Source organism: Ostrea edulis, chromosome 4 (genome assembly GCF_947568905.1).
Source record: "Ostrea edulis chromosome 4, xbOstEdul1.1, whole genome shotgun sequence".
Lineage (NCBI taxonomy): Eukaryota > Metazoa > Mollusca > Bivalvia > Ostreida > Ostreidae > Ostrea > Ostrea edulis.
In genome coordinates this window covers 14,985,980-15,009,220 of record NC_079167.1, presented here as the reverse complement: position 1 = coordinate 15,009,220, position 23,241 = coordinate 14,985,980, and the positions used below count along the sequence as shown (strand labels likewise).

The 23,241-nt window shown below is 34.6% G+C and overlaps 1 protein-coding gene across 1 annotated transcript in view; it reads right to left on the bottom strand.

The window, feature by feature from the left end:
- LOC125671577 (uncharacterized) overlaps positions 1-23,241 on the bottom strand; it is a 34,240-nt gene that overhangs the window by 914 nt on the left and 10,085 nt on the right. Inside the window, exons 2-14 of the mRNA XM_056162037.1 lie at positions 20,238-20,489; positions 15,897-16,148; positions 13,764-14,021; positions 12,823-13,074; positions 11,520-11,612; positions 10,796-11,034; positions 10,615-10,696; positions 9,328-9,426; positions 9,082-9,249; positions 5,343-5,441; positions 3,906-4,171; positions 3,086-3,176; positions 54-2,066 (exon numbers count right to left, since the gene is read on the bottom strand). Coding sequence (XP_056018012.1) covers positions 54-2,066; positions 3,086-3,176; positions 3,906-4,171; positions 5,343-5,441; positions 9,082-9,249; positions 9,328-9,426; positions 10,615-10,696; positions 10,796-11,034; positions 11,520-11,612; positions 12,823-13,074; positions 13,764-14,021; positions 15,897-16,148; positions 20,238-20,489 — 4,164 coding nt within the window. The remainder of the gene's footprint in view (positions 1-53; positions 2,067-3,085; positions 3,177-3,905; positions 4,172-5,342; positions 5,442-9,081; positions 9,250-9,327; positions 9,427-10,614; positions 10,697-10,795; positions 11,035-11,519; positions 11,613-12,822; positions 13,075-13,763; positions 14,022-15,896; positions 16,149-20,237; positions 20,490-23,241) is intronic.

Sequence of the window (23,241 nt, the reverse complement as noted above, 5' to 3'; positions counted from 1 at the left end):
CTATCTCTGATGATGGTTATTCGTCCATCAAATCTTAAAAGTAGTTGTCTTACCAATCAATATAATTGGGATCCAGCAAAATGTATCCGATAAGACGACATAAGAAAGAGATTTCATCACAGCAATCTCCCTCTTCGTGTTATCCTTATGTATGGCACTACCAATGCGCTTCACTTTCACATAAATCAGTATCTGCCCCACAACCACGGCTATAAAAATCAGCAAATTAAATCCAATGAAAACAAAAGTGGAATATTCCCAACCTTGTACCCTCTCTGCTGTCAAAGGGAGAGATATACATACAGTAGATCTGCTGTAAAAGTCAGGGTAGACAGATAGAGGAAACACTGCAAATATGAAAGTGATAATCCACACAATTATAGTAATACCGTAAATCCCTTTCCTCTTTTTGAGAAATCCTTCAGAAAATGGGTATTTTAATGCTAGATATCGTTCAACTGTTATGAGAAATACGAAAAGCACCGATGCCTCACTGGATATAGTTGCTAGTAACCCAGCAATTGTACAGGCAATGCTGGACCTCCATTCGCTATCTTTAAATCCGTAAATATTACGGTACTCCAAGTCTGCGACTGCAATGATGTATAAATAAACACCCATTAGCAAGTCGGAAAAACTAAGATTTAGAATAAAAACGCCCTGTAATTTGTTATTTCTTCCGAGTGTCTCCTTTATGCGGTAGTAAATTACATAAGTATTTCCAATCAGCGAGAAAAAAGCCATGTACCATATCATTTGTGCCAGAAATCCCACATTTATCAATTGCTCACATGAGGAAATTCGGTCTCGTGGGGAGATACAGTTTGATGTGTCAACTGACAATGGCTTTGCACAGCAAATTATATAAGAGTCTGTTCGTAGCCAATGAAGGTTACAAAGACCTTGAAACATAGTTTTCGATACACTCAATTGATTATTGTGTATGTACAAAGACTTCACTTCTTCAAGTCTTTGAAAAGCATTGTCCTCCAGTATACTCATTCCATTATTTGATAAATCTAAAATATGGAGTTTTACTAAGGCTATAAATCTTGAGGAAGATAAAGTCATTAATCTGTTTCCTGTGAGGTTCAGTTTGGTAAGTGAAACCATGTTTTCCATAGCCTTTCTGTCAATAGTGTGAATTTTATTATATCCAAGGTTCAAAGTACGTAATGAGGTCAACGTAGAAAATGAGAATGCTTGTAGAATCTCTATATGATTGCTTTGTAGGTTCAGCTCTCGTAGCCTCTGTAAACCATTAAACATTTCGTTTGTTATTACAGTTATAGAATTAAAACTAAGATCAAGTTCAAAGAGCATCTTCATTGAGCTTGAAAAATAGTTGTCCGTATTCGTTATAGAGTTGTTGCTCAAATCCAATTTTGAAATAGAACCGAGCCAATATAACGATTTCGGCATGATTCTCCTTATTTTGTTGTTTCTTAGATCTATGAACTCAAGGCTAGAATTGAAATCACTGTAGATTTCTTTCGCGGGTATTAATTTTATATTATTATCTTTCATAATCAACCGTCGTAATTTTGGAATGACGTTAAGGAAATCCATTTCAAATCGGTTAACTTGATTATATGATATATTCAGATACAATAAATTTGATAACCCTTTGAAGGTACCCGGTTCCAAATGGCGAATGTTGTTAAATGATAGATCTAAATTTTGAAGACTCGGAGATTGAAGTTGATCTCCTAAATCTTTAAGCGAGAAATCGTCTTTCGAGCACCTGGAAATATTTAAATGTATGAGAAAGGTAAAATTCTTTAGCTGAGTGTTGTCAAATTTGTTTGAGCTGAAATCAAGTGCTCTGGCCTCTTTTGTGACGTTATCTGGTGATTTGCATTTGAAGACTAATCCTTGACATTCACAGTAGGATGGACAGGGGAGGATGCAGTCGCTTTCCGTCCTCAAACACACGGAGTTATTATATTTGCACAGGGATTCATCCTCTCCATTTGGACAATTGCGTTTTTCATTGCAAAACTGGTCAACACCCACACAACTCCCATCATCGCATTGAAATTGGGATTTCTGACAAGCATCTTTATCTAAATAAAAACAAAAGAAAGTCGATTCATTTTCTATTTCTTTGCATGTTTTCAGAAATAGGGTCCGTCTATGTTATTGTTACATATAGGACCAATATACATGTTTTTATCTTGAATGTATATTAAATATTTTAAGACCAAGGAACATTAAAAGGCAAGAAATTATTCACACTTATGATTGTTCAGAAATGTTGCTAAATCAAAAGATTGTTCAGAGTCTTAAACCTTTTTGAAACTCAACTGATGTGTTTCAAATTCTAAAGAAATACATGGGTTCTTGAGCACCATTTATAGGTCAAAATTTGTGACACTTCACCTACAGCTTTTGACCCTATAATTACTGAAAGATTATCAAAATGTGACGCTAAGCAACATACAAACAAACCATTTTCCAATATGTGAATTTTCTATCACATCCAGACCCCCAGGTATAGCCCATTGGTGGAGGACATTGTATTTTCATTCGTCTACGATAAATCCTTTTTCACAAGGTGTGTATGCACTCATAGACCCGCGTGTGACACTCAGTTCTGACGTCGTACTAACCTGCGCTCAAATACCTTCTGGTATTGAACTAACGTGTTCTTTTTTGCATGGGAAAGGATCAAAGTTTATTATTGAATATATTTGGCACGCTGTTTATGGCTATATTTAGCTCTAAAACTTCATAGTTATTTCGGATTTCAAACATTTCGGTTGGGCATCACTGAAGAGACATTATTTGTCGAAATGCGCATCTGGTGCATCAAAATTGGTACCGTATAAGTTTTACATATATACATAAAGGATGTTCAGTGATATATATATATATATATATATATATATATATATATATATATATATATATATTTGCTTTTAACTTTGTATTCCTTATATGAGATATGAGATTGATCGCCGTTCGTTATCTTAACCTTTACGTAAATCTTTTCAGCTTTAATGCAAATGATCGTGTGCTCCAGTGTATGTATCAAAGATTTTAAAAATTCAAAATTCAAAAATGTACTAGAAACTTAACTAACCTTTACAAAGTCCCTGCAAGTAACTTAATTTTCCAATTTGTATATTGCCAGTGCGGGCAGCACTGTCCTGGATAGTTGCCATTACTATTACCTGTAAATAAAGTATAAACAATAATATTTTCATTCATATCTCGATTCGATATATTCCCCTGAACTCGAAATAAAAAAAACAACCACATGGTCTTCCACATCTGCTTCGTACTTACATTTTTATTGAACATAGATGTTACCAGCAAACTAACAACGTAACTTTATGCTAAACGGGATGATTTCAGCTTCTCTATCGTTAATTTCTCATATTTATGTAGTAATATTCCATTATTATCATATCGTGCTTATGTCTCTCAACTGATTCGATACGCAAGAGCATCTGATAAGTTTTATATCGAGTCATGCTACTGACAAACAAGTTGATGTTACAGGATTTCAACAGGTTCGTTTAAAGTCAGCATTTCGCAATTCATATGGTCCTTATAACGATCTAGCTTGTCATTACAACCTGTCATTGGTTCATACGCTGCCTGACATGTTTCATACTGATTGTTAGGCCTTACTTGGCACACTGATTTTGACTACGGATAACTCCGTTTATCTGATCAACATATGGGGCTCACGGTGGGGGTGACCGGTCGACAGGGGATGCTGACTCCTCCTAGACACCTGATCCCACCTCTGGTATATCCAGGGGTCCGTATTTACCCTATTAATTTTGCATTCCTTATATGAGTTATGATATTGATCGTTATCTACACCTTTTCATATCAGATAAATTAAGAGAAACACCAATAGATTTCTTGGACAACGATACAACGTGACGTACCATATAAGGGACAGCAATGGGCGTCTGGAAACTTGTGGTGGCAAACATTTTAGTATCAATATTCTGTCGCTGAAAAACTGACACATCATTTGTCAGTATGGTACCTTGTGATACGAATACGTTTAAATTGACATTTTCTCCAGAATATGTCATTGTTACACAACCAAAATCGGATGAGGAGGGTTGTGATGTGCTGTATAAAACCGCTCTCTCCTCCACACTGTCATTCAGAAACGTTTTCCATTCAGCTGTGGTAACCATCTCACCTAAACAAATAAATGCACACAAACATGAACCAGGATGTGAGATGACAAAAGAGCTGCATTAAAAACTCGTGCCTATCTACAAGAGAGATGTTATTGTGTCGTCTACCGGTACGAAGATCATTTCATCCGTCGTCAAATTGTTATAATGTTGGTCTGTCACACCCTAGATCTTGTTGTAGCTGTAAAAGGTGACATGTGGTTTCATTGTATGATAGTCAAAATGTACAGTGTATGATAAGTTCGTTTCCTTCATTGCGAGTGATGGTTATATAAAAGATGTAGATACCACATAACTAATGTTGCTTACTCACTTCTATTTTCAATTTGGGGGAGCTGAAAATAATGTTACATTTTGGTAGAAATAATAAATGTCAGCGGAGACTGAAGGCGTTTATTCATTAGTATAAATAATTGTTATGTACTGAAAACAACGACAGAGCATCCATTCGTAACAATGTACATTCGCGGTCAATGATGAGAGAACAACTGCAGCTTGCTGTGTAGCTTTAATATCTGTGACTTTTGATCATGCTCCAATATTTTAAATAATTTTGACCTCTCTTGTAGGAATCTTACCACTTTATATGGAGGACACATGGTTTGTCCATTTAACTCCTCCCACATTTTTCTTCTTATTTACAGAGTACATATATATCTATTAGTATTGAAGAATGTGCATATCGCAAGGATTTCTATTTTTTTTTTATATTTGAGGAAAACGAGTTGTTGAATTTGGTCAGCTTTGAGGAAAAATTACATTATGGATACATGGTTTGTCCATCTAACTCCTTTCACAGTTTTCAAATTTACGTCTTTTGTAAAACAAAAAGATGTGCGTATTGCAAGGACTTTGATACCCAACAAATTCATAATTTTCTTTGATGTTTGAACAAATTGCAGGATGTTGACCTTAATCAATGTTAGAAAATATTTTACATACAAAGCTTTTTGTTTGTCTATCTACCTCTTGTCACAGCTTTTAAGCCAAGGCCTTTTATTCATACAATATGAATGCAAGAGCTAGTATGTCACTGTTTGATGATGGCTTATACTACCTTTCTTGTCATGTTTACGAATCTATGTCAAAAATAAACACCTTCATAAAACACCTTATATATACATGTAGCTAATAGCATGTGACCGGTACTTTTGTTTAATATTTTTACATTACCAATATGTTCTGCTATCTGACGATTCCATTTGATCCCAGGCAGCATCTGTTTCCAGTTGCACATATCGTGTTGAAAATCGCAATCCAAATTTCCTTTTTCTGCAACATATTCTCAAAATTTACAAGAAATGAATATGTTTCTCAAGATATGGCTAATATTTCATGTGATAGAGGTATCAACCGAAAACACAGCTGGAAACTACATTGATGCAGACAATTTCCCTTTAATGATTCGATATCCTGATCATCCGAAAAACATTAGAGGAGTTTCTTTTCATTCAATTTCCTCCGTTGAATTTAAAATAATCGATGCATAACGATGCATGGTTACTGTCTTGAAATATATAGGTAATATGTGGGGAAACATAAAGAGAGCTGTGAAAAGTGTTCCTCGCGTCCTCCACTCCGGCCCAAAAGATGCATATTTATATTTCAAAACCGTTACAGTGTATTTTGTTTATGTTGTAAAATTTCATCTACCGAAATTTACCCTAAAAAGCATCACCTCAGCGGTTGTGGCTTTCACCTTTATAACAAACACAAGGGCGTCAAAGTAAAATATAACAAAGGGTCATATTTATGAAATAAGATGCCATTTTTGAAGTTACATTGGGATATGACATGCAGTTAACAACGTAACCAAATTCTACAACGTCATGTATCAACTGTATGTAATTTCCAAATGCAAATTGTTTATACTAGTATTTTTATTCTGATCTGCACTATTATTGAGCTTCCATACTTCATAGTTCGTAAATAACACATTCACAAAACATAGTTCGTTTGAAATTTATCAATAAACTGATTCAGAATATCTAATAAAATCAATAAAACTGACTGAATTTAGAGTGGCAAAAAACTAAAAATATGTGAAATAACATACAAGAACCGCATCATATGAGAAAAAATACCTCCGGAGGTGATTTGGTAAATCCAAACGTGTAAAATTACAGTCATTTAAGGTATTCCGAATCACCCGCGATTCTCGGAATTTTACTTTCATGCTATACTTTGTACTACACATCTACACGTGTGACAACCAAACAATCAACACCAACAAGGTTCATATTAATTATACCCCCCTCCAATAATTGGGTATATATCATGCATTGATATATGAAAGTAAAATTAGCTGTCATTTTGGTGTCGACAAATTTTTGTTGTTGTAAAATTTTGATTTGCTATTTCAATGACGGATTTTTTTAAGCATTTCACCCGGTGATTCGAAATATTCGGAAGTGACCCGCAATACACTGAAAATGATGACTAATAATAATCCTCGTCGAGGTCGCTTAAACAAAAATGCACTTAATTCATATCGTACGTAGATATGTTTACTCATAGAATTGACTATCTGTTAATACCAAACAACAAATTAAAAACTTTCTGGTTTCAGTGTCTGTAGTCAAAATGTAAAAAGTGATTCGGAGTATAGTCATTGAGGTGGAAGACACAGTTATTTTAAAACAAAGATTTGTACAGAAAATCGGAAGATCTCGAATAATTTACAGATTGGGAATTAATCTTGTCGATGTTGAGCTCTTCAAGAGGACTGCGGTCTGCATTTTGCGGTAGTTAGAAAGGAATAGCCGCGTTTTCATCGACGGACTTGATATTGTTGCTGGATCAATGGCGGAGACAGGAATAGCTGAGGTGCAGTTAACTGAGGTGGGATGTCTTCTTCGAATACTAGGGAGTGTAAAATTGGATGAACCCCGACAAACAGTGGGTTTTTGTTCATTAGAAAAATTTCTGGTTTTTCTGGTTAATGAAGACTTGCAGCGATAACCAAAAACAAACATGATGTCTAGTCTTGAAACCAACTTCACTCCTAGCTGTAAGTTTTGTTGATTGTCACTTGCAAGCAGTGAAGCGTGTAGACATTTGGTGGATATGGCAGTGATTTTTTTTATTTTTCAAACTACCACCCCTCCTTTTGAATTGGGAAAAATTAGCGACATTTTCCTCAAATTGGGAAAAATCATTCATAGTAAATTAGAATGGTAAAGATGCATAAAATAATCAAATAGCAATTTTTTGTTGTTTGAGGTTTATTTCAGATCTGATTTAAAATCATAAAATAAATCATTATTTAACATTAAATATGTATTGGAAGTCACACCTTGCATAGATATTATTTACTTTTCCAAAGAAATAACTATTGTCTAATTTCATAAAGAAAATAATAAATTATCAATTCACCAGCATTTGTACCCATAATCTTGTAAATATTATATTAATAATCAAGTTTCCAGAATGTCTCTCCTTTTTGTATTTTTCGGATTTTAGTAAAACCCTATACTGTTAGCCACTTCCTGTTATTAGCCTGACCCTACATACAATGGCGGTCAAACTAAATTGTCAACAATATGGCTTAATGTGTATCTGGAAACTATCTATACTTCACTGCATATCTGCTTATATGGATGCCTCTGTTGTTTTACATATTCTTTACAAAACCTTTTGCGTGTGCAGTGGTTTGGAGAATAAAACTGAAGAAAAAAACGTATTTACTCTTTGTCAGCAATATACGGTAACCTTTTTCTAAATGGCCTAATTTCCCTAGATTTGAAATTGGGAAATATATATATATATATATATAATTGGGGGAAAATAGCTAATTTTAGTGAGGGGAAACAGCCGAATATCGGTGGCATTTTGGCCCCAAAAAAATCACTGTATGGAGATGTCGGAAAGGACACTAAAGAATGTTCTCTCTTGCACAGTGACTCTACGGTGCTCCAAGTATCTAGAGCTGAAGCTAAAAAGTTATGGCTCTCTTCTACACTTCATAAACAAATAAGATGAAGGGTTTTCTCTTCTAAAAGCAAACGCATCATGTTGAATTGACTGAACATATTTCACTTTCAGATGTACATGTAGGATGCATCCATATGCCACTAGGAATTTTCTCAGATTCCATTTCGCCCTAGATTTTTTTCTGTTACATATCATCGGCATGAAAATCAAAGAAATTACGATACAACAGGGATCCGCATGTGACAAAAATGATTAGAAGGTGATACCAGACTTCGATTTTAAAAACAAATTATTCACTTCTTCTCTGTACGCAAAATATAGGGCTCAAGGCGGGTGTGACCGGTCAACAGGGGATGCTTACTCCTCCTAGGCACCTGATCCCACCTCTGGTGTGTCCAGGGGTCCATGTTTGCCCAACTATCTATTTTGTATTGCTTGTAGGAGTTATGAGATTGACCACTGTTCGTTATCTTCACCTTGCATTTTTCAAATCTTGATTTGTGATTTTAGTCTCTATTTCTCTTTGCGTCAAGATGCTTTTGCAGGAAGACTATAGGAAGTCGTGTGATTGACTGAAATACTTTGAAGCGGATGTACATATCCATACTCATTGACCTACTCTGATCACGTGATTCAATGTTTTCCTTCGGATGTTGTCGTATGGAGGAAAACATTTGCAAATGTAACTATCGGGGCTTCAACTGAACATCACTTTGTTTTATCGGTTTACCTTTATTAAATCAATGTAGTTGCATTATGAAATACTTTTATTATTCCTGTGCTGTGAAGTTACTTTTAAACAATAAAGAGAGTTTTTAGCCGTTGCAGAGAACATCAGCATTTTCAACCAGTCACAATAGCTGTATCATCGTTTATATATTAAAAAAAGTATTTGATTTTAAAATCCAAGTTGTTCTTTTCATCAAATGGATTCATAAATTCGTTTAATCTTATTGGTATATAATGCATTAATTCTTACCACATTCCGGTATACTACAGATGACCCATTCATCTTCAGAGTTCACGAAACAACCCGGTTTTTCTTTACTTTGTTTATCAAATCTACAGGTACTTTCTCTGCATTTGTGAAAAAACTTCGTTTCTTCTCGAAATCCTTGATACACATTTTCATGGTAACACTCCAGGGCTATAGATTAGAAAAAATGTAAGATATTTTGTCTAATACAACTGTTGAATAAAGAATGTCACCTGAAAATGTGCTCACCGCAGTATTTCTCATCACTGTAATCGGCACAATCCACATTCATGTTACAAAAGCCCGAGTATTCAATACATAATCCATCACTGAGACAGGCAAAACAATCTTTGATAGGAAAATAAAAGTTTTATTAATTTTCTATTTAGATGATGAAGTCTATCGCATGTAGGTTAAGTCTCCGATCCATGGACACTCCATGCAAATGACATACCTTAAAACATACTTCGCTATAAAAAATATCCAGGTGTATGATACAAGCTTTATACCTAAATATGGTTTGTGTGTGTTGTATGCTGTGTACTTTGCTGTCACGAAAAGAAGCCACTACGACTAAGGAACATTGACAAACACAGATATAGTGCAATGCTATGCACACATTTTACAGCAAAGTTGGAAAGATAGAATGCAAAACTCTGTACCTAATAAATTACTTCTACGTAAATATCGGTAATGCATTCATTTTAGATTTCATGTATACTATTCAACAAAATGCATAGACTGGTATAATTTACTCAACAAGCAAAACCTAAAACGTATAACATAGGTAGTGACTGTTCCTTCGTCAGGCGCCCGCCATTAAAAGTGAGTGTCACGTGTCTTTTATCTTGTCATGATAAGCGTCAGCACAATAAGGAGCCCTCACTCCTACGGTGAAAATTTTTCAAATGTGATGTAAAACAATATACATTCAAAGGAAAGTACGATATGACAATGTCGCTAGTAGGATTTGTGCAGAAGTGACATGAACACACATTTATTTCGTAGTACCTATTGTATATGAACATTTTTGCCAAGACATTCCCATAAGATATCCTACCGCTTAGGTTGTTCATTGTAAATTTAATATCAGCAGTCAGTGCATAATATGATTAAGTGTAAATATTGTTTCTCTTCAATTTGACATTAAAATCAATGGTTCTGTATTTCTAAATATCTCATTTGCATTGAAATCCGACTAACCCGCTTTAAATCACATGCAGTATATTTTGTTTGTTATCCTTTTTCGCAAGACCTAAAACGAATTATCCGACTCAACAAGTAATAATAACATTTCTCCAGAATATATTTTGAATTTCAAACTGCTATTGTTTTTCAAGTAATTTTTCTTGTTTGAATTTTTCTCTTGTCAAAATGTAATCTGCTGTATAGAAATGAAACCATTTCCCTACCTACCCACTCCAAGGCAGAAATGTTTACTTGGAAAGGAGAAACGGATAACATTTGAATAAGGTCCTTCAAAAATATATATTTATGTACTGAACTTGAATCTGACACCTGTGCTTCTATGAGTACCTTCACAAGGTCCATTTAAAACAGCGATGTATCTTATTGCCAACTCCGTGGACGATTCAGTCGTATAAGGTGAAAAATACACCTAAGAAAAAAAAATATATAACATGAAAAAGTTTCAAACATATAAGACTACCTTTAGCAGAGTTCCTAAAACTTGAAAAGGCATAAATGATTGTCAAACCTTGTAGTTTTGTAGTTGAGGTCGTATATTAATTTTTGCAGTTTTCCACTCACGACTCTCTGGCAGCTCTGTCAATGTATGTGATGTAATACCTATCTTCAGCTGAATACCCACACTGCGATATTCCAGTTGTAAACAACTTCCGGTGTCTACGGAACGCAAGAGATGTGATCTCAGAGAAGGTAACAGTGATTGCGAGGTATGTCGATTTACCAAGAGGCGGAGAGCTAATGATTCGTCTGAAATAAAGATAATTTCGTTTACATATACTGATCACATAAGAATCGCTTAGTGTATACTGTAGATTGCGAAATAAACACGATGGCTTAAATTCCTCTATGTTTGAATTCACAATTTATCATTTTCCTCGCGAAATTAAATCTATTATGAATAATATATTAAAGATATCTCGATGCTTTTGTAATCGAAATTTTTAAAGCAGATTTTCCTATACCGTGAAATTAAAACCCGTGATTGTGCCATAGTAACAAATCGTGAAAGTTTAGCACCATGTACTGTACTGTCCTGTACCCCCTTCCCCTTAACGATTTCGGGGTTTCGACAGAACTACTTTTCCTGCTAACTAAAATAAATTCTGACAAATTATGAAGGGAAGTTTTTTCTCTCCGTTTGCCCTCAACCATTTCACTATCAAAAAAGACATTATTTGTCTGAACTCACTGATATCTGTAGTTACATGTGATTTTGAAATCATTATGCATACCATCAGCAGACTTGTTCACTACCCAGCTCGCCTCTGTATCATTCAGTTGTTCTAGATCACATATTCCTTGCGAAAAGTCGCACTGGAATGATGCTACAATAATGAAACGTTCCTCTCAGATATGAATGAAATTCTTTCTTACGCAATTGGACAAGAATTTCTTTTGCACACCACTTAACCTTTATATAATAATGTACAACTAATATTCAAGATAGATAGATAGATACATGTAGATAGATACATACATACATGTAGATAGATTGATTGATTGTATATTGTTTAAAGTCCCTCTCCAGAATATTTCGCTCATATGGAGACGTCACCAATGCTGGTGAAGGGCTGCAAAATTTAGGCCTATGCGCGGCGTTTATGGCCATTGAGCAGGGAGGGATCTTTATCATGCCACGCCTGCTGTGACCCGGGGCCTCGGTTTTAGATAGATGGATGGATGGATAGGTGATGATTTTTCGCAATCATCGGTAAAATATAAGTGAAAAGATAAAAAAGAAGCACGAAGATTGGCAAGCTTAAAAACCAAAAACATGTAGTCTGCGGTGTAAATACGGTTGTAGATTAGTGTAGTTGTAGTGCTGGGCGTATCTAATGTAGTTTTTGTTGCTTTGTGTAAATATCTACACAAGTAATAGAATAATAATAATTAAAACGCCGAAAATAACTCAACCGATTACATTTTCAATCTTCTAGAGATCGATCGATAGATAGATGAGGGTGGGGTATAAAGAATGATATTAATTTCTATATTGTATAGGTGGTTTGTAACACTTCGGTTTTGAAGTTTCCATGACCTTTTTAAGTCATTTTTTTTAAATTGATACTTTTTACTTGTACATTCTGATCCCAGAAGGAAATATTATTAGGACATTTCCGTGCAGTTTCGCAATATTAATTTCATAACTACAGTTGACAATTTAGTTGACAATTACTGAATCATTCTTTCAGACAGTTGACAATATTACGTCATCAATCTTCATTTAACCACGTGTTCTGTTATATATAGATATTGCACAAACTCTATAATCATTCTGCTATAGCTGTAATAAGCGATAATCTGCAATGTAACATTTCTAAGTTTTAATTCTTCATGTGACTTATTCCAGCCATTAACCTAGATCAATATTGATAAATGTATATAGTATGTGCTTTTGTTCCTTCTTCATTATTTTGTGATCAACAAATGACCCAAGCATAAAAAGCTATGTTTTTCAGAAAAGGCCTTTTATATCATTGTGTGTGAGAAATTTTAGCAATGAATAATAAAATGGTTGTGAATAAAAATACTTACAATTAACGCAGAATGGAATGTCACAAAACTGCCAACGAATATTAATATCCATAGTGTAGCACCAGGGAAATGGTTCGTCGTCAGGATTTCTACAGTAGTTCTTCTCTTTAAAGAGAGTTGATCCAAGAGATCTTACTCGTTCGTTGGGTAAGTGGGGGTATGTACTGTCCCAGTGCTGACACGGTGTTCCATCCTTGGTCACGTTTATTTTCCCTCGATATTTCATACCTTTCTCCGTATCTCTACAGTCTTCTAATATGTGAAAAAAGATCATATTTCAACCTTAGAATAAGTAATCAAGTCGTGTAAATATTTTCACCATCGGCGAAATTTCTTTAATTCTAGCTTCCATTGTTTTACAGAAATAGTATTATAATAGTATCACCCTTTTATCTTATCTACAGTTTTCCTCATTGGTTATGTTACATATATCAAATGTTAATTGTTCACTTTTCTGTCGCTTGGTTACGATACTGAATTTACTATAAAGCTTCATATATTTTAAAAAGTCTGTAGAGATATTTCCTCCAGATATTATTTCTAGAAGAATTATCCTAATTTTCACAATATCTTTTTGACAAATATCAGTTAATTATTGGTGAATATCTAATTCTCCATGGAAGTATCGCATTTTGTGCATCAAGGAATCATTGATTTTTGGTTTCTTGAGAAATTGTCCAGGATCAGTCACAGTCAACAGAACACAAAACTTGTAAGTGAAAAAAAATGGTATGAAATTTTTCATTGCAGAGTATTTATTCGCGAAAAGACTTGCGATCATTTCACTCTTACGACAATACTTTTGATCTTACGAAAAATTTGTGAATAGCACATCACGCGTTTGCCCAACTCTCTGTTTTGTATCGCTTATAGGAGATATGAGATTGATCACTGTTCGTTATTTTCACGTATACATGTAGAGAGTATGAAGCTCTACTCACTATAATCACATTGCTGAATATCGCAGTACTGATAACGGACGGTGGCATTCACAGTATAGCACCACGGCTTTTCGTCATAATCAGGATTTCTGCAGTAATTCTCGTGCTCTGATGAAACAAACCCCATGAATCCAGAAGAAAACATATGAGTATGTGGTTCCTGCTTGTCCCAGCGTTGACAATCTATGCCGTCTTCAGTTTTCGCCTCGGTACCAAAATATTCTAGCCCCATGACGCTATGCAAACATTCCGCCTTATCTTCAGAAAGAGAATAGTTATAACTTCATAAACTTAACATTCTCCCCCATCATAATGCTAAGACTTCAGGTTTTCATTCCCTATACATTATTTGCTGAATTAAAATAAAGAATCTGAAGCGTGCATGCTTGCCTAGTTCTTTAAAGAAATGACATTTGTGGAGAAAGCGAAACAGGCAGATAAACGAAAAACAAAATAAAGAAAACGGAATACTGACTTTGCAAACAAAATGGAATGTTACAATATTCCCAAGATACATCAGCTGATACAGTGTAGCACCAAGGCATGACATCTTCATTGCCTGGATTTCTACAATAATTTTCATGCATGCTGGCATTTCCTTCTAGTAGCTGGGCATACCATGGTCCGGGAGAAAAGGAGCTATCCCATCTTAAACACTCATAGCCGCTTGTCGTCTGCGAAAGTTTCCCTCTATATTCCTCGCCTCTAACAGAATCTTTACATTCTTAATTTGAATAAAAGTAACCAAAAGACATTAAAAGCAGCAGCCAAGCTAAGAATCATGCAATAAGAAGCATATCCACAAGGGTTTCATATTCAATATAGTTCCAGTGTGTATAAAGGTGTTCTATATTCAAGATAGTTTCTGGTACTTTCTTCTTGTATTTCATTGTAAAATTCGGAGTTTTCTGCTCCACTTGTAATATAATATACAACTTTGTGCCACTAGAAAAATCTGCTATTCTGAAGTAAAATCCTATATGAGTAAAAAGCAATCCTTTCTTTAATGATAAACTCTTTGTTTGAGAACTACAGTTTTGCAATTATTTGTTGTATGACTAAGGCATTATCATAAATACGCAATAAATAAAGTCAACTTATCTTCCTTAAATTACTATAGTTTACATGTATCATTTTTAACAATGACCTTTTATCAATTGTTTCATAACCGGTGAAAAGAATTGTCAATGAAACGAGCTGCACCTTTCTTTTGAATTTAATTTAATCTATTTAATTTATATGTACATTCTCAACATTTCAAAGTTGAAAGATCATAAAATTATTTATCACTAAATCAAGGCACGTACTTTGTAGATCATGATGAAATGCGTTGAGTATATGTATTTCAGTAAATCAAAGGACTTGACGACAATTTCTCATTACTCATTAAGCTCATCTCTGTATAGTTTATGTTGTACAATAGAAACAATGTGTTTAATACAGATTGTATGTATATAAAGCAGACGCACTGCACAAAAGTTAGTTAAGTTTAACTTTACTTCTAACATCTAGTTAATGCTATATAAATGTAAGAGTTAAGGCAAGTTAACTGTAACCGTTGTGCAACTGAGTCCTGAGCAATATATAATTTGGTATCCTTTATATCGGTGTCATGTTCTTTAAACATTCTGAGTTGACTTTCTTTGATTTTTAACCATTTGTATCAATAACTGCAAGTATATCCCTCTTCACAGAAAGTGCTACAAAGTACGAATAGACCAAATGATGTGCGGCATTTTCCATATTGATTGTATGGTCATCCCACTAAGAACTCAGTATGAAAGTAAAAGCTTATTGATAAGTGATATACATTTTCTACATATCTGTTTGAGTCATCTCATTCCGATGGATGGGTGACTATCTCAAATTGTATTTAATTCAATTTCCAACAACTATCATTGAAAATTTAGCAAGGTTTGAAACTTTCAGGAATTTTCGTGGATAGATTTTCTTACAAAATAGATTGACAGACATACTTCAAATTACTTCTGAACAGTATTTCAAATATTTTCACAAAATTAATTAACATTACAACGCACGGCATTCTGTTGTTCAACATGAACTAAATGCTAAGGTCTTTGTAGTGTCTGTTAAATGCATAGAAAACGTTTAATGACAAAATAAATTTAGTACCACAAAATGGAATATCACACAACTCCCATCGTTTCTTTGCATCCGTTGTATAACACCATGGACCATCGGCTTCTCCAACCTTTGGGTTTCTGCAGTAATTCTCGTGCATGCTCACGTTCCCCTTCAAAATGGTGTTGTACTTGTGTGTCCAAGGACTTTGCCTGTCCCACCTTTGACAAATCTTACCAGAATTAGTGATTGATATGTTTCCGCTGTATTCCAAGCCTTCTTTGGTTTTTTTGCAATCACGTGCTGAAAATTACAAATAAAATGCTTGATATAAATCTCCTGTAAATGATACATGTATATTATAAACTTTACAATACCTGTGATAAGGATTCCATTACGTGTCACAGACAGCCGTGTATTTGCTTTTGACATTACCGTGCATGACTGAACTTTCTTGTGACAATTATCCTATAGTTTCCTTTTAAAATATTATGAAAGATAGGAAGCATAATAGCACCAGATTAGTTTTTAGAAACATGTTATGGCATACCGTTGAAGATTTTTAGAAAGTAAGGCAAAATTGTATTTAAGGCTCATATTCTTACGATATTGACAAAGAGTCGTGCTCGCAAATCGGATTTTACTATTCCTGACACTAAATAATGCCTCATAAATGAAATCGATCCCTATTATTTCTTACAAGACATAGCGAAGGTTAAGATAACGAACTGATCGAACTCATAAATGTTATAAATCATGCAACATTGAACCCTGGAAACACCAGAGAAGGCCGGGTGCCTATGAGGAGTAAGCATCCCCGGTTGACCGGTCACATCCGCTGTAAGCCCTCTATGTTGAACAGGTAAACAAAATAATCCGTAGTCAAAATCAGGATGCAGAGAACGATTGAGCAATTAGAAACACATCTGACAGCATTCGACACGGTGACAGATTGTATTTGTAGGATTAGATCATTATAATGACCATAGAATTTGCAAAATGCTGACTGTAATCGAAACTGTTTCAATTTCTGCAATACCGTATTCACCAGTAGCATGATTCGATTTAAAAATGAATCGTATACACCTCCTAGGCTCCTAATCCCACCTCTGGTGTGTCCAGGGGTCCGTGTTTGCCCAACTATCTATTTTGTATTGCTTGTAGGAGTTATGAGATTGATCACTGTTCGTTATCTTCACCTTGCATACAGAACATGCGTCCGCGTATCCAATCAGTTGAAAGACGTGCATAAACCATATGAAGGTGATAAGGAATATTGCTACCTAAATAATGGAAGTTAACGATGGAGAAGCTTTAGTAATCCCGTTTGCCATAAAGCTAATTAACCGTTATGTTCCAATAACATACCCAAATATGAAGCAGATATTAACGACTCTATGGTGTCTTTTATTTCGAGCTCACTAGGATATATCTTATCGACATAATTATGAATATGAAAGTGAACATTGTTAATAGATAGAACGTCGTCGACATATTTAAATGTCGAGTTGTACGCCATAGTAAGAATTGTTTTCTTCTCATTGAATCAATTCTGTCTCCTAGAAATACAAACTTAAGTCAGCTAATAAAGGAACACAATTCATGCCCATACGAATTTCAACAGACTGTTGGAGTACCCGATCTCCAAAGATATGGTCAAAGAGGAACTAATTTGTATTAAAGAAATATGTTCCTATGATGTCAAAAGCCTAGTCTTTAATTCATCATGAGGAATGGTGACATAAAGCGTTAATTAGTTGTACGTTTTGATGACGTTGAATTTGGAGAAGTTTTGGAATTTCTTTCACTACAAGTTATCTGTGATTTTTGAGAATCCACATTTGATTTACACTACCTCTCGCATATGTTTTTTTTTTTTTACAATACGTCCGAAGGTTTTCCTTCACAGCAGTTTTAAATATTTCCGTGAGGAGTAAAGATAAGGGATTGGTAGAATACAATGTATTTCTGTCTGTAAGGGCTAATGTGAAGTTTTGGAATCCAGTATAGGTACGGTAACTCCAATCCATTTGTCCCATTGACTGTGATATGAAGTATGGTTAAAACTGGAATGTGATTGTGAAGAATCTCGTCTTATGAACGGGAACTTGGAGTATAAGATGGATGGCCGAATGTGGAATTAAAGCCAAGTTCTTTTAAAATACAGATCTGTTAATAAGTCTTACAACCAATCTTGTTAAAAGCTTTATCAGCTGGAACCAGTTCATATTCCTCATATAACCTATCTTATTCTTTCCCCACTAGCTTCTGGTTCAGTAAATGTAGAAAGATAGATGGTGGGCACTTTTGTCTTTACGCTTCCAATATGAAAAATATTCTTCTTATACATATTTTATCCATTCTGACAGTGTTAAGTTCTTCCTTTTCATATTCAGCGCATTGACAGAATTCATAATCGAGATGAAGTTTTGTCGGCAATTCAAAGATAGGGGCTCTCTGAATTTTGACCTTTTAAGATAAGTGAATTCTGGTCTTCATTTTCAATTAGATTGACATCACCGGTCATGACAAATCCAGCTGGACTATTGTTAAATGAAAAACATGTGAGAGGATTTTAAATGAGAAGATCGGTATCTGTATAGCTTGTAATTATAAAAGTAGGATACACTAATAAAAGTTTGTCTGTGGGAAACACAGGTTGTAGACTTGACCTTGAAATACGATGGATTACACGACTGAATATTTTTATGATCAAGAATGTACCTTATGTTCACGACATCTTTTCCTTCGTTAAAGAATTTAAAAGGGCCTTACATGTAGCTGTCATTTTGTCACAAAAATAAATTCAATGAAAATTACCCCCATCTTATATACATAATGTATTTCAGTAATAACACCAGTATTTAATGATTTTAAACACTTTTTAACCTCATGAATATGCAATTTTGGTGATTAGATAATTATTGTCTTGCAAAACTATAATTTTTCCTTATATATTTCTTTACACTAAGAGTGGTTATAGAACGTAGTTTTATTAGATTCCTCTTCTTTTTGTACAAAATAAATGTTTTTATCAGTCATTGATATATATTCCCATACCATTGAGTGATTTTGAAAAAACAAATGGTTCCCATCACTTTCACAGCTAGTGGCCCTTTAAGTCTAAGTACATGTAACTGATCATGACGGCGTAATTTGAACGATGTCAATGACTACTAGTACGTTTTGTGTATTTGGAAAAAGTCCCACCACATTCAAAATATTACCATGTGGATTGCAAGATTCTCCTCATTTTCCACATAACAATTGCACCCATATGGAAAAGCAGTGCTTAGTGTTTTGAACCAGTGATCTTCCCGTTTTCTTCGAAACGGGTACTTTGAGTTGGGCTGTTTCTTTTCTCACTCTCACGGAACATATAGAATCGTTATGGGAATTGAAATATTGATAGAGAAGTGGTTACTTCCATTAGTAACTTGAAATGTATGTTCTGGTGTTTTATTTAGTAACCCCTTAGTTTCCCCGACGTAAATCAATCAACAAAGGTTACATTGAAATGCGTAGACAGCATTAATAGAAGTATGGCGTATAGTGAAGAAGTTTTCATGTACGTCATATTTCAAAATTTCTTAAAGGTAAATTAGCTGTGAAAGTGATGGCAACTTTTTTTCTCAAAATTTCTCAATAGCGTAGGATTTATTATTAATGACTAATAAAAACATTTATGTTGTACAAAAACAAGAGAAACCTAATAAACCTAAGGTAGATAACGTTTCATTTAGAGTAAAGAAATATAATATACATTGTATATAAGGAAGAACGAATTATTGTCTTGCAAGACGATAATAATTATTATTTAATCACAAAAATTACATATTCACGTGCTTGCTTTGAGGTTAAAAGTGTTTGAAATAATCAAATACTGGTTTTATTACTGAAATATATAATATAGAGCAATTTTCACTGAATTCAATATTTGGTGACAAAATTACAGTTAATGCCCCTTAAGATTTCCACTTCAATACAAATCATCACTCGGTTGTTGCATTATTTCATCCTCTCCGAATTATATTCGTAGCGATTGGAAGCATAATTGGTGTTAGAGTGGAGGTATCGAAAAGGTGATACATCTCCTAAAGAAATGTCGAAATCTCCGGTGTCTCTTCGTCAATTCAAGCTGACCTATTTGCCATTGCTGATCTTGAAAAGAAGCAACCGAAGACATACACAGAGTTTGAATGTTCATATTTCTAATGGCGGTTTCGCTAAAATCATTACCCCATATAAATTATAGCAAACACATTAGGGAAGTATTTTAGTCCAGAATTTCTATACATGTATTTCAAATGATGAATATTACTGTAAATACATATAGCTACATGTAATATTTCATTTCTAAACTATCACCATCAACAACAAAGTAACCATTACCGCAGTATGGAATATCACACAGCTCCCATCTCGTGTCATTGTCCATTGTGTAGCACCAGGGGCCTGCAACTTCACCAGCCCAAGGGTTTCTACAATAATTCTCGTGATAGCTGGCGTTTCCCGGTAATGTGTCAGCGTAATCATGAGAATTTGGAGTCTGACTGTCCCACCTCTGGCATGATTTTCCGGAAACTGTCGTTGAAATGTTTCCACGATAATCCATACCCTCACTGGATATCTTGCAGTTTTTTACTGAAAAAATTTATAGTAGTGCAGTGTATGATACTACAAGTCTTCATACAACATGGAAAGGCCAGGTTATAGGCTACGCTGTTTTACGGAAATTAGGCAAAATGATCAAATTGATAAACACAAACAGTTTTATCGAAGAAAACTTCAAGAATTAAACACAGCAGCCAACATATTTTTGAAAATTGTTGATACACCTTTACAATTAGCAGTATGCTTTTTTCACTGCATTTGCTGCTCTTGTTCTTTTTTCATTGGTAGAAGCGCAGAATTTAGAAATATACAGCATTCGTGGCTGTCATCTTTTAGTCAAAACACTCGACATTACAAATGTAAAGGGCAGGTACACGTCAGCGTGGACGACCGTGAAAACATTGGATTGGAATACTACGTTTTGAAGTGAATCTCAATTCAGCTTGCAATTGCATGAATCATAAATATGTAATGGGCATCGCCTGTTTCCCAAATTATACTGAGAGTCGATCAACCACAGATGAAGAATTACATTTGCTTTAAAGGGGCATGGACAAATTTTATTTTTCCATTTTTATTGTTTACAATGCTTAAATAAAGTATTTCTAATGGTCAACCAAATTTGAATATCAGTTGTTGAGTTTCAAGTGAGATACAGCACTCGCAATTCTTTGGAATGTAAACGAAGCTCGTGCCATGTTTTTGTTTACATATAGATGGTTTAATAGAAAATAGCATGTTTAAAACAAAATGAGATGTGCCAAACACTAGAAACTATTTAATTGTATACAGAATTAACTTGAGAGTTGAAAAAATCTGCTTTAAATGAAACTTTTACTAATATATTTAACCTATGTAAACAAAAACAAGGCAAGAGCCTTGTTTACATTACAGAGAATTGTGAGCTCTGTATTTCTCATGTAGTATCTTGACAACTGACATTCAAATTGCTAACCATTAGAAATAACTTAGTTAAGCATTCTAAATATAAAAAGATTTTTTTTTTAATTTTCGGCTCAAATCGTGTTCATGTCCCTTTAAGAAGCCCTATCATACTGTGGGAATCCTTAATATGGAACCCGAGTTGAGTTTATTTTGTACACCTACCATTTTAATAGGACCTAGATCATAGTTGATTTGTAGTTTATGTTAGTTATGAATATGATGAGTCCACCGCCTTGTTGATGAGGTATGTCTTGTCGTATAATGTCATACCCTGGCATGATTGGTGACTTGTGCTGGGATTTCCTGTACACATATCACTGATGTAATGACTGGTTTTAATTTTTGTTGGTTTACAATACTGCTGGTGTTCCAGGGTTGTTTAGGTAGTCTGCAAAAGACTTGCCTTCCTGGGCATGCATTGTCATTGCATCGAATACACTTTATAGTATGGGCAACCTTTATAGTTGACAAAGTGGCTGCTTTTACAGTTTGGACAAGACTTAGTCTTCCTGGTATATAACTTAAGAGTCAAGTTGGCCTTCGCATTTGGGGCGTGACAAGGCCCTGTTACAGACGCCTGGGTGGTATCCATGGCATTTGTTGAACATTGTGGGCTGTGGAATGTGTGTATTTGAGTTTTGAGTGATGTTTGCTTCATCAATGACCTTTTCCATCATACATAAGTTTAACTTTGTTTTCATTGTCAGACTTTGAGAGTCTGACAATTGTAAGTATGTTACCCTTTGAGTAGGCTTTGTTGAGTTGATCCCGAGGATCTTAAGTTTTGTGTTTTGGGAACCACGTACATTTGTATCGATGTTGTTGGACCATGGCCACTTTTTAAGATCCACCAACATAGAAACTCTGGGGAGCTTATTCAGGATGGATGTTAGGTGGGCGATACCACCCACTTTGACAAAGAGACCCCCACTTACCGAAAGGGGTCTTGTTGGTGAACGACGTATCCCAGAAGTTTTAAAGAACTCCTTGACCTAGGGAACCTTTCTGGGCCGACCGGTCTGTTGTTGGCCCTTGAGATATTTAATTGATGTTTCATTATATCAAGTAACACTTACCACTTACGTAAACTAATGCTACGTAAGACAAAACAAAAAAGTTATGATAAACAAGAATACAAGACACACAGAGAAACACAATGAACATTGATTTGACGTCTCTGTTCACTGTTGAATCAATGAATGAATAATAATTCTTGTGCCTGATACCCATTATATTGGTTTATATGATACAAGCAATTGCAAAGTGGATTGAGATTCACTTCAAAAACAACGATTTCAATCCAATGTTTTCACGGTCGTCCGCGCTGTGTCGTACCTGCCCTTTTCATTTACGACGTCAAGTCGATTGACTGTAGAAGATGACAGTCACGGATGCTTTTCACATTTCCAATTTCGCAAATTAATCTTCTGTGGTCTTTAATGGTACTTGAAATGTATATGAATAAAGTACGATCAATGTTCATATTAGCAATATACCTAAGTGCATTGCACATTGATTTGAATCAGGCATCATGGTATAGAAAGCAAGTATCTTCCCCAAGAAACCAAGATAACAATTTTATGAGCCTTTTATGATATCATTTGTTTAAATGGTGGAAACACAAACTGATTTAGTACATTTATCAATATATTTCAGTCCACTAATTTAAATTAAGTAGTTTCATGTTTGAGTATTATAACGGCATAAAAGATACTAAAAGGATCATTTGCTTCTTTATACAGAATGATTAGAAACATCACCATCAATCATTTGATACATTATTCTGATAATTTTGAGTTCAACGTAATACTTTTTATAGCAAATAACAAAGACCCGT